General features: G+C 31.2%; 1 protein-coding gene and 1 non-coding gene across 3 annotated transcripts; one reads left to right on the top strand and one right to left on the bottom strand.

Annotated features, from left to right (window-relative positions):
• Nucleotides 1-3511: 3511 nt before the first annotated feature.
• On the bottom strand, nt 3512-6015 carry LOC133698241 (uncharacterized). 2 transcript variants are annotated; one of them, XM_062121106.1, is made up of 4 exons: nt 5783-6012; nt 4763-4851; nt 4534-4622; nt 3512-4439 (listed from the first exon to the last, which is right to left on the bottom strand). In XM_062121106.1, exons 3-4 carry the CDS (start codon nt 4555-4557, stop codon nt 3906-3908), a joined length of 558 nt encoding a protein of 185 aa, XP_061977090.1. In that variant the 5' UTR covers nt 4558-4622; nt 4763-4851; nt 5783-6012; the 3' UTR covers nt 3512-3905. The 2 variants fall into 2 exon arrangements, with proteins under 2 accessions (XP_061977090.1, XP_061977095.1); XM_062121111.1 differs by lacking the exons at nt 4534-4622; nt 4763-4851 and having other exon boundaries at nt 5783-6015.
• A 33-nt stretch (nt 6016-6048) lies between these two features.
• Nucleotides 6049-6133, top strand: TRNAM-CAU (transfer RNA methionine (anticodon CAU)). Its single transcript is given in 2 exon segments — nt 6049-6086; nt 6098-6133. It is a non-coding gene; the product is annotated as a tRNA-Met (tRNA).
• The last annotated feature ends 7094 nt before the right edge of the window (nt 6134-13227 follow it).

Genomic DNA, 13227 nt, shown 5'->3' with positions numbered 1-13227 from the left:
AAGAAATGCCTAACAAAAGCAACAGGGTTCACACCATTATTTAAAGCGAATAAGGTCCTAGACGAGATGGTGATCACTTGAAGTGCACGACTAGTATCAGTTCTGCATTCTTTATGATGGCCGGGGTCAAGGTGGAAACCGTGGGATCATCGTGCTAAAATTGATTTTTGCGCACCTTACTCAAGCACACAGGTCCCTGAATCTCTTATAAGCCATCTGCAAACTAATTTTCAAAACTTTCAAATAGCTGCTTTACAAACATGGCATAAACTTCCCGTTCTGATGGAAACAATTTACCAAACTTATAATTAATCCTGGAAAACAGTGATCTCGGGTATAGGAAAAGCATGAACCACCATCAAAGTTTTGGCAGGAAGGACGGACTTCTGCAGGCTGCAGCTACAACTTGCGATATAACCACCATCATCAACCTTCTTTATACCAGTAGATAAAATACACCACTTTGCACGTTACTACGAAGACTATATGTACTTTCCACATAGATTATCATCAAAGTTAACTGGACGGATTGAAGGATTACTTGCTAAAAAGTTTTCATAAGAATTCGTATTGCAGAGGTACGTGTGGCAAGTAACAAAACAGAGAAGCTAGCTCAATTCCAAAGAAAAGAAAAGGAATTCTCAAATAGAACTTCAAAAAAGAGTAGGATAAATGGAGTTTAAAGACAGCATTTGTTTCAAAATAGCATGTATAGAGCTGCTCGTATGTATAGTTTGCACTTCTGCCAAAAGGAAGGGGAATAATACCTTGAATTTAAACAAAGGCCAGATGATAAATGCATTACCAAGAATTCAAACGGAACTGGTCTTGCATATGTGAAATTATTATAGTATAAACTAAAAGATATAGAAGTTTTCTGTAGCTATTTTACTGTTCTTCCGCTCACGTATCAATAGAGATTTCAATAGTGATTTTTAAAAAAAATTTCAATTTGATTTCCGAACTTTTATTTTGTATAATTGAGCACTTTAGAGCTCAAATTAAGACTCAATTACATATTTTTTAGGAGAAATAATTGAATTGAAAGATATCGGATTGAAGTTAAAATGACAGGTAAAATAGGTGGTGGTTTTGAAACTTGTTTGAAAAATTTATTTCAGTCCTTCATTTTTTTTTAGCTACTAGATTAACTAGTCCCTCTAGTTTTCAAAAATTCAATTTTGATATCAAACTTCATTTTTCTTCTTTTTTTTCAGCTTTTTTTTATAAAAAGGGGTCACTAAATTCCGGTGCAGAAAGAAAAAGATTTTGTTGGAAATAATTTTGACCACTGAAACGATTGATTTTTATGTTAAATAGTTTCAATAATAAGAGTAATTAAGATTATGTGTTTTTATTACCTTAAAGCATATAAAAAACCAAATTTGAGCTCAAGAATATTTTTTATTTTGGATTGATTATGGGATATAGAATAGTTTTTTTGTGTTCTTGGAGACCAAGGATTGGTTTAATAAGGTTTCAAGGGTATTTCTTATGTGTTTTGAAAAACAATGAGTTGAAAATAAGTTTTTGGATTAAAAAACAAGAATTTTATTTTTTCGGCCACCACAATTGCTAAAATTTAAGGAATTATAAATGACTAATGCGCCATCTATTTTTTTGTCAAAGAATGAGGCGGGCGACATATCATCTACACCATTAATTAAAAAAAAATTCTCACGCGCTTGGGCCTTATCTTAGTTGCTAGATGCTTAGCCTAGTTTACATATTTTATTTGCTTATTTACCTTTTCTAAACAATAATTATTTTTTAATAAAATTGGATGTGTTAAAGTTTTTAAGAAGTTAGTATGATTTATATGTAATTTTTTTAAAATATTATATATAGATTAAATATTTATTTTTTATGATATTTTTAATATATGTAGCATTACTTAATATTTTTTTCTTTTATTTTATTCAATAAACTTTACGTGCGTGTCAATTTCTATCACAAATTAATTTTAATAAACAAATTTATTAAACACAACTAGGTAAATAACTTATGTTATCGTGATTCTCTCTCTCTCTCTCTCTCTATATATATATATATATATATATATATATATTTGCTATTATTGCATTTTTTTTCCAAATGATTCAAATAAAATCAACTTATTTAATTGGTTAAAATTATAACTCGAGTTATTGATTTTTTTAAAAAAAATATATACTAGGAACACTTAAATATTTCATTAGAAAAATACTACGGACTCCAACATAACTCAAAAACCATTCTAGTTAGAGGGTGTTCGTTTCCGTGGTTGCTTCAACGTTTGAAGTAAATTACAGAAAATACATGTTTGGTAAAAGATGAAATATTGTTTACTATTGGTAGGCCCCAATTAATTTTGCATTGAAAACGCAAGTGAATTAAAAACAACTCTAAGCTACTTCACGGAAAGTGCAGAGGAATTTCAATATGCACTGTTGACTTTTGTAAAGTGAACAGTACATAGTGAAATTCACTCTGCACTTCCCGTGAACATTCTCCACTGCTCACAGTCAGACTAGGTCCGGTCCAAACCTAAATGTATTGGATCGGGTTCGACACAGTAAAAAAAAAATTCAATTATTTTATTTTTAATTATGTTTTATTCAAAAAACTAGTGTTTAATGTTATTCAATGACACTATAGAATTTAGAAGGAGATTGCATGATGGTGTAACATTTTCAGAATTTGATCATAATCCTAATTTTGTTCTTGATGATATTTTACTTGATTTTTTTGCACGCTTAAAAAACCATGAAAATTGTAGTCTTTGTCAAATGAATTTCGTACGTGATAGAATTGTAGATAGTTTAATGAAATAATAAAAAATATTTTATATAAAGTATTATTTATTTTAAGATGTAATAACAGTAGTTAAATCTATAATATTTAAATTAAAAAGCATCAATATTAATATATATCTTTTTTAGTTATTTTATAATCTCAATTTTAAAAGCATTTTTAACAAAACACTTTAAACTATTTTTTGTTCAATTTCAATTTCAACCACAGTTTTAACCAAACATATATAAATATCAAATCAACCTCAACCAAAATTTTTTTTTATAAAATAATTTTTTTCAAATTACAAACACAAAAACTACCACGATACAGACACCCTCTTAGAACTATATGAAAACTTTGTTCGTCTATGGATGCTATCACCTTAGGCTCATCTATAAACAGATTGACCACACAATTGCATTAGCAATTCTCTCCAGGATTCACTTTAAAAGAGAAAAAAGAAAAGATCAGACCCACATCTGATATAAACCATATTAATGGAATGTGAGGTTCATGATTATGGGACTCTTTTACGAGCCATAAAACACAGAAAGTTCTTGAATCATAAGCGAGTACAAATTCCAGCTATCTTACACTGTTACTACAAAAGAAAAAAAGAGCGAGATTTCGGACAAAGACTCATCTTCCTATTCCCATATATAAAGGCAAGAAATAACTGAAGAATTGCCCTTACACGAGCCAAGTTTTTATGTTTCATGTTCCACAGTGGAGCGTATATAGCAATCTCAAACTTTATACACAATGATATGCACTTTACATTAGAGTGATCATATATTACAATCATTCCTGAACACTGACCTGACCTTCAAATTAAGGCAAGATTCATGGCTAAGCTTCTGATATTTCATATTCTTCCTGCAACAAAACTGATGGTACGCAATTGTTAAAACTTAATTGACTGTATCCCTGATGCCCTCCCATCCTATCTGTAGCAGAAGCTGCAAAAGTTACCAAATGGAAAAAAAGTAAAACATTCTACCCCATGTTCAAACAATGTGCACTACCCACGCTAGTATAAATTAGTGGGGCCAACAGAATTCACTATTCTCCACAATCATTATCTGCTGATCAAGATGTCTCTGCAAATTCATTAAACCCAACAACCACTACTACTTTTTATTACTTCTTGCCTCTGCCTTCCAATCTCTTCGACCAAACTTGGTCTTATCTGTTTCACTAATCCACAAGCTAACAGAATTCTTGGAATGAGTTTCCCTCTCTTGTGATGGCCCTGTCATTATTCCAGGGGCTGAGCAGACAGTCTGGCTTTTAATATTAAAGGGCAATGCAGTAATAACAGCAGCGTAATGTGTTTCTTCCAGATTCTTACATGCATGAGCTCTTCTTGCATCTTTTTTCCAATTTCTTTTACAAGGATTAGGGGTTATGTTATTATTATGATGCCCATTCAGTTCCACTTCTACTCGTGGTGGTGTTGGTTGGTTTGTCACAGAGGCCTTCTTTGTATCTGCTTCACGGCGTTTTCGGGCCCTGTATCTACGTTGCCGTTCACGGTTCTTCAGTCGTTTAGTAGTGTCATTAAGGCTTTTGGAGAGCTCTTCTTCATCATGAGTCTTTGTCATGGAACCATCTTGTATTATAGAAGGATCAATGATTTTCCCATTCTCCATTTTGTATAACAACTATCAAAAGGAAAAGAAAAGAAAAATTAAAACAGAAAAGGAATCAAACTACGGCTCTATTCATAATTTTTCAGAAGAAATTCACGTTTCCTACCAGTGATTTAGCTTTCTGGTTCATGCAATATCCAAGTGCTTATTGTTCCATTATCTATTTAGCCAACAAATGGAGAAAGATTGCAATATCTGTGCAAGCAACACCACACTATTCAACCGGAGGAATGCAACACTGTAAACTTCTTAAAACCTATCGACATTCAAACATTTGAGCAAAGAGAACTCAATTTCAGTGATCTCATTTGCCTGTTACTTAGAGAAAAACTTGCCTTTTCCTCAGCATCAATCCAAATTGATAGGAGCACTGCATCCAAGATATGTTTCCCAAAAATGACTTCAAATTTTAGAAGACTATGCCCTGGGAGATTTTAAACACGAGATACCACTTTAGTTTTACAACCCTATACACACGATACTTGTCCAGCATACAATGACTTTTCGATCACAAAAAAAAAAAAATAAAAAAAAAATAAAAATCATAAACAAAAGTATTCAATAAAAGTTATTAACAATTTACTTTACAACATGACACTAGGTCCTTAGATACCTTAGAAACATTGATAATACATCTTCATCACGCTAAAACTATGCATAATAGACATTCATCTCACTAAAACTTTTGAATTACAAAAGCACAAGGATATTTATAATACATATTAGCAGGCAAGCAAAGTAGTGAACGATTCAACTTTAAAACACAAACACATCAATAGCTTCTTAATGCTTGACATATTGTCACGTATACTCAGTGGTTGCACATCATGTAACATAATGATTCCAGCAAACAATTCATCAATATTTTTCCCCCATTTTCATTGAATCTTAAGAGATTCTATCCATCCATCTTGCATAATTTTAGACATCCAACCTCATTTACACGCGTAGTAGGTTAATTTCGGATAGTCAGTTTTATGGCAAGTCAGCGACTTAAACACTCATCAAACACACACATAAAAAATCCATCATCAACTTCCTAAGCAAAGCTTGAAAACCTATAATGGGTTGTCATTTAATTGAACAGAAATAACTTATGTCATACAACCACAAGCAGGCATACCCTGTAGAACCATTTCTATAGGAAACAGCGAATCAACCATGAAAAGTTAAAGAAAAAGGCATTAAAGCAAACATTTTAGCATTCAAAGGCAAGAAAGAGGTTTTTTTCCTTCTTTTTTTTTTTAAAAAAAGAAAACAAGTAAAAGATGATTGGATTAATATAATAGCAAGGGATCGGTAATCTAAGCTCAAGAAAAAAATAAATTTGGTGAAAGAGAGAAATTAAACATTACCTCTTCAAAATGCAGCAGTTGGCTAAGATAGAGTTTGTGGATTGTGATTTGAATAGAGAGCGAGAGAGACGAGTGGAGGTTGTTTGCTACGCGGTGTGTAACCGGTCACCGTCGGATTTCGGAACGAAACAGCGAGGGCCCTGTATTCGAGGCTTTTTAGGAATCCAAACTTTGCTGCTACCGAGAAACAATGAAGAATAAATTCATCAGCTCGCGCTATCGTCTTTGAGTTTATTAACTAAAACAATATTTGAGAATGCCATGATGGGGTGGTGGCGCAGTTGGCTAGCGCGTAGGTCTCATAGCTTCTGAGTTATCCTGAGGTCGAGAGTTCGAGCCTCTCTCACCCCATTTATTTTCTATTTTGTTATCCTTTCCGTTACAGAAACTCACCATCCAAGCTATGCATGCCCTGGTGTTGGTTGGACTGCGACCACCATCGTAAGGAATTTTTTATACTAAGAAATCACTGGAAAATCATAAAGGAACCTTAATACTAGCATTGATAAGCCTTTAAATGTTAATTGAATATTCTCTATCAATTTAGGATTTAACTAACAAGTTCTCATTCAAAACTATGGATTTTTCTGTTGAATTTTAGTTTTCTTCCATATTGTCCATCTGACCCAAACCAATAACTCTATTTCAACTTCAAATCATAAAGCATCCATGTTTACGCTCTCTAATCATGAAGCTTCACGGTATATTCGAATTAACAATATAAAAAAAAATTGAGTTGTTAAAGTGTAAAATTAAAAAAAGAATTAATTATAAAAATAAAATAAAAAAACCAAGTCATCTTGGGTTAACCTGCCAAACCCATTACTCGGGTTATGAGATTAAAATAACCCTATAAAAAAGAAAAGAAAAAAAAACTTGAGAGATGTAGCTCAACTGGTCAAGCCCTAAGTTTGCTCTCTAAAGGTCACTAGTTCGAGTCTTACAAACCTTAGAGCCACTGAAGGCTTACATGGTCGTTAACTTCAGGTCCCGTGGGATTAGTTGAGGTGCCCGCAAGCTGACCCGTACACCCATGTTAATAAAAAAAAATAAAATTATGAAGCCTAATTTAAAAAAATTCTAAATTAAAAAAGGGCCCAAAAAAATAAACAGAGTCAACTTGGTCAACCTACCAAACTTGTGATCCGGGTCATGAGATCAAGATAATCTCATAGAAAAAAAAATAAAAAAGATAATTATGAAGCTCAATTTCCAAGAAACTTGAAGGATGAAATTAAAAAAATAAAGTCAATTTGAAAAGGTCAATCTTCGCTGCTAAGATACCACACTTGCTTTTGGACTGATGCATCTAGTACATCACTTCTTGAACCACTAATGCATTATTAATATTGATGCATCTAAGAATAAAATTGCTCTAAAAAAGCCAATTAGTTCATCTAAGTGTGGTCGCAACATGTTCACTGATACTTTTGTAATGAGTTTGTAAATGACATTACAAAGGCTAATAGGGAAAAATTGCTTAAAACTTGTGGACCTCTCTTCTTTAAGGATCAAAACTATCAGAGTCTCAACCAATTCTACATCAAAATAACCATTCATAAAGTTGATCGGGCTAGATGCCTGATGGTAGATATTGTTACCCATCACCTGTCAATATGCATGCTTGCTATTTGAAAATATCATTACCCTCCACTTGAAAATAAATCCATTTAAACTGGGATCTTGAGCGGAAACCTGAATTCTTTACAACAATAAAAAATGAAAAGGAATTCAAGGACCTCAATTAGTTTCTATTTATTTATATGCACAATCCTTCATAACTTTTTATGGCTTTATACGAAAGTTATTTTCACACCATCTTTCCTAGGATTTTAAATTATTAAGCCTTCAAATGTTAATTGAATATTTTCTATCAATTTAGCAACTGGAATGCCCTCTTAATTTAGGATTTAACTAAGAAGTTCTCATTCAAAACCATGGATTCTTCTGTTGAATTTTAGCTTTCATCCGGATTGCCCATCTGACCCAAACCAATGACTTGTCATTTCAACCTTAAATCTTACAGCATCCATATTTATTCTCTTTAATAAGACTCCTTAGTTATAATACTAGCAAATATAACATTTATATGCAACATTATTGCTTCTCAGGACTCTTTATTCTACCCTTGTGAATAGTACCCACTACATATAGTAAGGATTGTTCTTCTCTTTAAATTGGTAACGAGAAAAGAAAGTAATTACAACAAACATCAGAAAAGAAAGGGTAGAGGATGGGTTTGTGCTTCTATATACTATTTCAGTTATTTTTTAGTCTATAGTGGTGGCTGAGATGTTATGATGTAGTGTTAGAACAAGTTGAGTTAGGTGGTTTAGTGGTCGGGTTTAGCTAGTTGGTAAAGTATTGTTAGGTCAATTAGTAATCGTGTCACATATGTATCTTGGTTATTATATATGAATTTTTGTATTTGATTTTAATTTTTAAGTCTTTGGATTTGTCAATTATGTTTTTGGGTTCGTTGGAAGATCTTTCTTTTCATTTTTATTCTAACACTCATATACCGTGAAGCTTAATCACATAACTTTATCTATGCTTAATTAAGCAAAACTTAGATGAGTACTCTTAAAAATTAGTTTTTTTAGCTTTTAATAAGATTGGTTTGCGTTGTGCTGTTGACTAGATCAATGTTTTTTAACATAAAAAAAATATCTAAGCATTACTAATGTACTTTATAATTTTTTTTGTGAACTCCAAATATGATTCATATGGATGACATGTTTCTTAAATATTAATATGATAATATATTAAATGTTTTTTTTTCAAATATTAAAACAATGACATATTGGATCGACCTGAGTTATCTTGTCAAATCTTTGACTTCGATTATGATACCATGATAACACTATAGAAAGAAAATCATAATAAATTATGAAAGTCAACTCTTAATCAACCAGAGTCAACTTGGATCATTAGATCAGGATAACCTCATGAAAAGAAAATAAAAAACAATTATTAAGCCCAAATTCCAATCAACTCAATGCTGAAAGGTGAAATGGAAAACAATTAATTAAAAAATAGGAGAAAAAAACATCTTAAGTCAATTGAGCTAACTTATTAGACCTATGACCTAGATGAGATCATGGATAAGATCATGATAACTTTATATATAGAAAAAAAAAAAACAAAGCTTCATTTCCAACATATCCAATGTTTAAAGTTGAAATTGAGGGAGAAAAAAACTAAATCCATGAAATCATGATAACTCCACAAAAAGTAAATTGAAAAAAAATATGAAACCCAATTCCCAAACAAATTAATATTGAATGATGACATTTGAAAAATAAAATAAATAAAAAAGAAGAAGAAGATTGAGTTGTTGAAGTGTGAAATTGAAGAAAAAAATTCAATTAAAAAAGAACAAAAAAAAATCAGGTCAACCTTGGTTAACTTTTCAAACCCACCACTCAGGTTATGAGATCACGATAAACCAATAGAAAACAAATAAAAAATTATAAAGTCTAATTTAAAAAATACTAAATTAAAAAAGGCTTAAAAAATAAACAGAGTCAATTCGGGTCAACCTGTCAAACTCATGATCGAGGTCATGAGATCGAGATAACCTCATAGAAAAAAATTGCAAAGCTTAATTTCCAAGTAACACAATGTTGAAGGATGTAATAAAAAAATCAATTTTAAAAAGTCAATCTTCCAACTAAGGCACCACACTTGCTTTTGGAATGGTACAGATAGGGCATCACTTGAGCCACTAATGCATTATTAGTACTGCTGCGTCCAAGAATAAAATTGCTATAAAAAGGGCTAATTAGTTCATCTAAGTGTGGTCGTAACCTATTTACTAGCACTTTTGTAATGAGTTTGTAAATGGCATTACAAAGTCTAATAGGAAAAAATTGCTTAAAACTTGTGGACCTCTTTTTCTTATGGGTTAAAACTATCAAAGTCTCAACTAATTCTGCATCAAAATAACCATTCATAAAGGCTGATCCAACTAGATGTCGAATATCATCACCCACTACTTGCTAGTATGTTTTAAAGAAAAAAGATGGAAGCCTTCATTATTTGAAGCCTTAAAAAAACTCAAACTCATCAACACAACATAAACCTCCTCCTTAAAAACAGGTTTATTTAAATTCGAAATACTTTGTTGAGATAATTTAGGCAACGATACTAACTCCATACAATGAGTAGTAACAGTCTCCTTTGGACAAAACAAATTCTTAAAAAATTGAAGGGTTTCCTCTAGCAACGTAGTATCATCAGTGCACCAAACCCCATCTAAAGGAAACAACATATTGTTTTGGTTCCTTCTTCTTTACATAGTCGTCTAGGCATGAAAAAATTTAGTGTTCCTATCATTATGTCTAACCTACTACTCTTTTGATTCTTAGAACCAAAATAAGTTTTTCCTGTTGAAGAGCAATATTATAATCGCAATGTAATCATTATTCTAGAGCAAAGAAGGAATCATTATATTTAAACAAATGATTTCATTATATTGACATTCTTTTATTTGTTAGGGTTTGCTTTTCATTACATGTTATCTCATATTTAAAGTGTCTACGAATATTTTGGTGTTAAATTGAAAATCAATGTTATAAAATAGAATGTTAGTTTATAGTTTAGAAAAATTAAAATAACAAGGAAAACAATTAACAAAAACTAGATTTTTTTTTCATTTTTATTGTTAAAAATGCGCCAAAAAATTAGTTCGGTCCTTGAAGTTTTAATTTTCATATTTATTTGGTTCTTGTTGTTTTAGAATTTTATGTTTTGATTCTAAACTTTATTTTTTTTATGTTGCATCCCTAGATGTTGAGAGATGAGATGGAAATTCACCTGAAAAATAGGGAGGAGAGAGAAAGTATTTGTCAACCACATTTAGATCATGAAAAACCAATCTTTATGTCAATAGGTTTGTGCTAGAGAGAGGAGTTTAATGACAAAGTTTTTCCCCTTCAAAACATGTCATAAAAAGTAGATCAGGTCTTATAAAGATGTTTTTGGACTCGATTTGAATTTTCGTTGTTAAAGTGACTATCGAGTAAAAAAATGGATTTATTGAGGTTTTTAAGATGTTTTTGAGGTATTTTTTTTTAAAAAAACAATAAGTTGAAATTTAGGTTTTAAAGTCCCAAAAACTTGGACCATAACTTTCTAGCCATTAGAGGTGGTATAAAAATGCGCTAGTGGAGGATACATCATATGCCCATTAAAAAAACAACAAAGGAAGAAAGCTAGGCATAACAGGGTTTTTTATTTTTTATTCTTGTGACAGTTATGCAGGCCCAAGCTCCTTACCTCTTTTTAAGTGCATATTTTGTTTAGTTTTATTATTTTTTTTAATTTATAATAAATTCATTGTAACTAAAATTAAGAGAATATTATAATAATATCAATAAGAGTATAACTCATTAATCAATACAATATCAATTTTTCTAACATTAGTTTTCTCAAGAAATATATATTCATTTCAAGAATTCATGAAGTATTTAGAAAAATGTAATTATATCGAAAAACAACATGAGTAAAGGAAATACAAAGTAGGATTGAACATTTTTTGTTCGGTCCAGTTTTAGATCAAAATAAATAACCAAATAAAAAAATCTAGTTTTTGAACCGAATCGAAAACCGGTTTGAACCGACCAGTTTCGATTTGAACTGACCAGTTTCGGTTTGATTTGGTTTTCCCCCTTCCAAACCAGTTTGGTTGATTCACTAACTAGCTTGGAAATCTAGGAAATGACGCAGTTTCTGTACAACCAGCTCATAAGTTCCAAAAAAGGGGTTGCTTTTAGTAACCCAATCCTTCTCAAGAAAACCGGCTTTGGTGCTCATGAGCATCTTATCATGAAAAGTAGACACAGTGCCATAAATTGAGTTCCTTAACACAGCAACCATGGCACAAGCTTTTGCAAGTAGAGGACTGCCTCATGTTTTTGTTGTCGCAACATCTCTTCTTGGTGTGGTGGAGTATTCCATTTAATAGTAACTTGCCCCCATCAACTATTAGGGTTACAAGCTTGTCTTTTTTCCCATGAAATCTTCAATAACAACTAAAAAAGCTCCTTGCGAGGGAGTCATGGCTCGTTCGAGTCAAAAATTTAGTGTGTTCAAGTTCGACGAAAAAGAAGAAAAAGTTGAGAATGAGTATGTGAGGTTCGTCGAGTAGGTGTGTGCGCGTCTCTGTGGGAGGGGGGTGGCGGCTGGCTAAGATCCAGATAAGGTTTTTCTAGATCTTGACAGAGAGATAAACAAGAGGGAGTATGTGTGGTTTGGGGGGGCGGGGGCTAGAAGAAGAAAGAAAAGCTATTTATCTAGAAGAAGAAGGAAAGCTATTTATAATTTGATAGTACCACACTACCACCGGTTTTTTTATTTTTATTTGAACCGGTTCGATTTGGTTTATTTGGTTTCAACCTTTTAAAACCAAAATCAGACCGAACTGAATTAATTTTTTTTTAATTGGTTTTTTTTACAAATTAGTTTTTCAATTATTTTTTATTATTATCTCAATTTAATCAGTGTTTTAGTTTTTTTTTCCCATTATGATACAAAGACATTGTAGAATTTATCTTCCAAACAATATCAGTTACTACCCGTTTGTTTGCAGGAAAGTAGTTTTCTTTTGGAAAGTGAATTCCCGGGAAAGTGAATTCCGGGAAAGTATTTTCCGATGTTTGATAGTGTAATGGAAAATAAGTTGGAAAACACTTTCCAGTGTTTGGTTATGTTATGGAAAATGAGCTGGAAAATAACTTATTAATGTTTTATTTTTTCAAGTTTATTAAAATAATGAGGAACAAATCTTACAAATTAAAAATTTGAATAAGAATGAAATTGAAAAAAAAAATAATTTCATAAATTATCTCAAATAAAATAAATAACAATCAAAATAATAGAGATCAAATCTAAAAAATTAAAAAAAATGAAAGGTGAAGAAATTAAAATAATAATAATTAACATTTCATGAATTATTTCAAATAAAGTAAGTAAAAATCAAAAGAATGAGGACCAAATTTGATAGAAAAAAAATTTCAATAAAAAAATAATAAGGAAAAAGCAAATAACAATTATAAAAATAAGGACCAAAATTAATATAAAAATTAAATTTTAAGAGATGAAATTGAAAAATAAATATTCAAAACAAATTATATATAGCAATCAAAAGTTTGAGGATCAAATTTGATATAATCAGCAAATAATGACATTTCTAAATTTTTCACAACTTCCAGAAAGTGTTTTCCGCTCAAATTTTTCAGGAAAACACTTTCCTGAAAACCAAACCAAATTTTTTTTTGACTGGAAAGTGTTTTCCGTTGACCAATTTTTCAAATGGCAAACAAACACAAGAAAGTTTGGAAAGTGATTTCCCGGAAACCATTTTCCGGAAAACAAACACAGCCAAAAGGGAAAACACTTTCCTAGAAACCAAACCAAATTTTTCTTTGACTGGAAAGTGTTTT

Source organism: Populus nigra, chromosome 1 (assembly GCF_951802175.1).
Source record: "Populus nigra chromosome 1, ddPopNigr1.1, whole genome shotgun sequence".
Classification (NCBI taxonomy): Eukaryota; Viridiplantae; Streptophyta; class Magnoliopsida; order Malpighiales; family Salicaceae; genus Populus; species Populus nigra.
The sequence above is the reverse complement of the archived record's forward strand: the minus strand, read 5'-3'. Positions and strand labels throughout refer to the sequence as shown.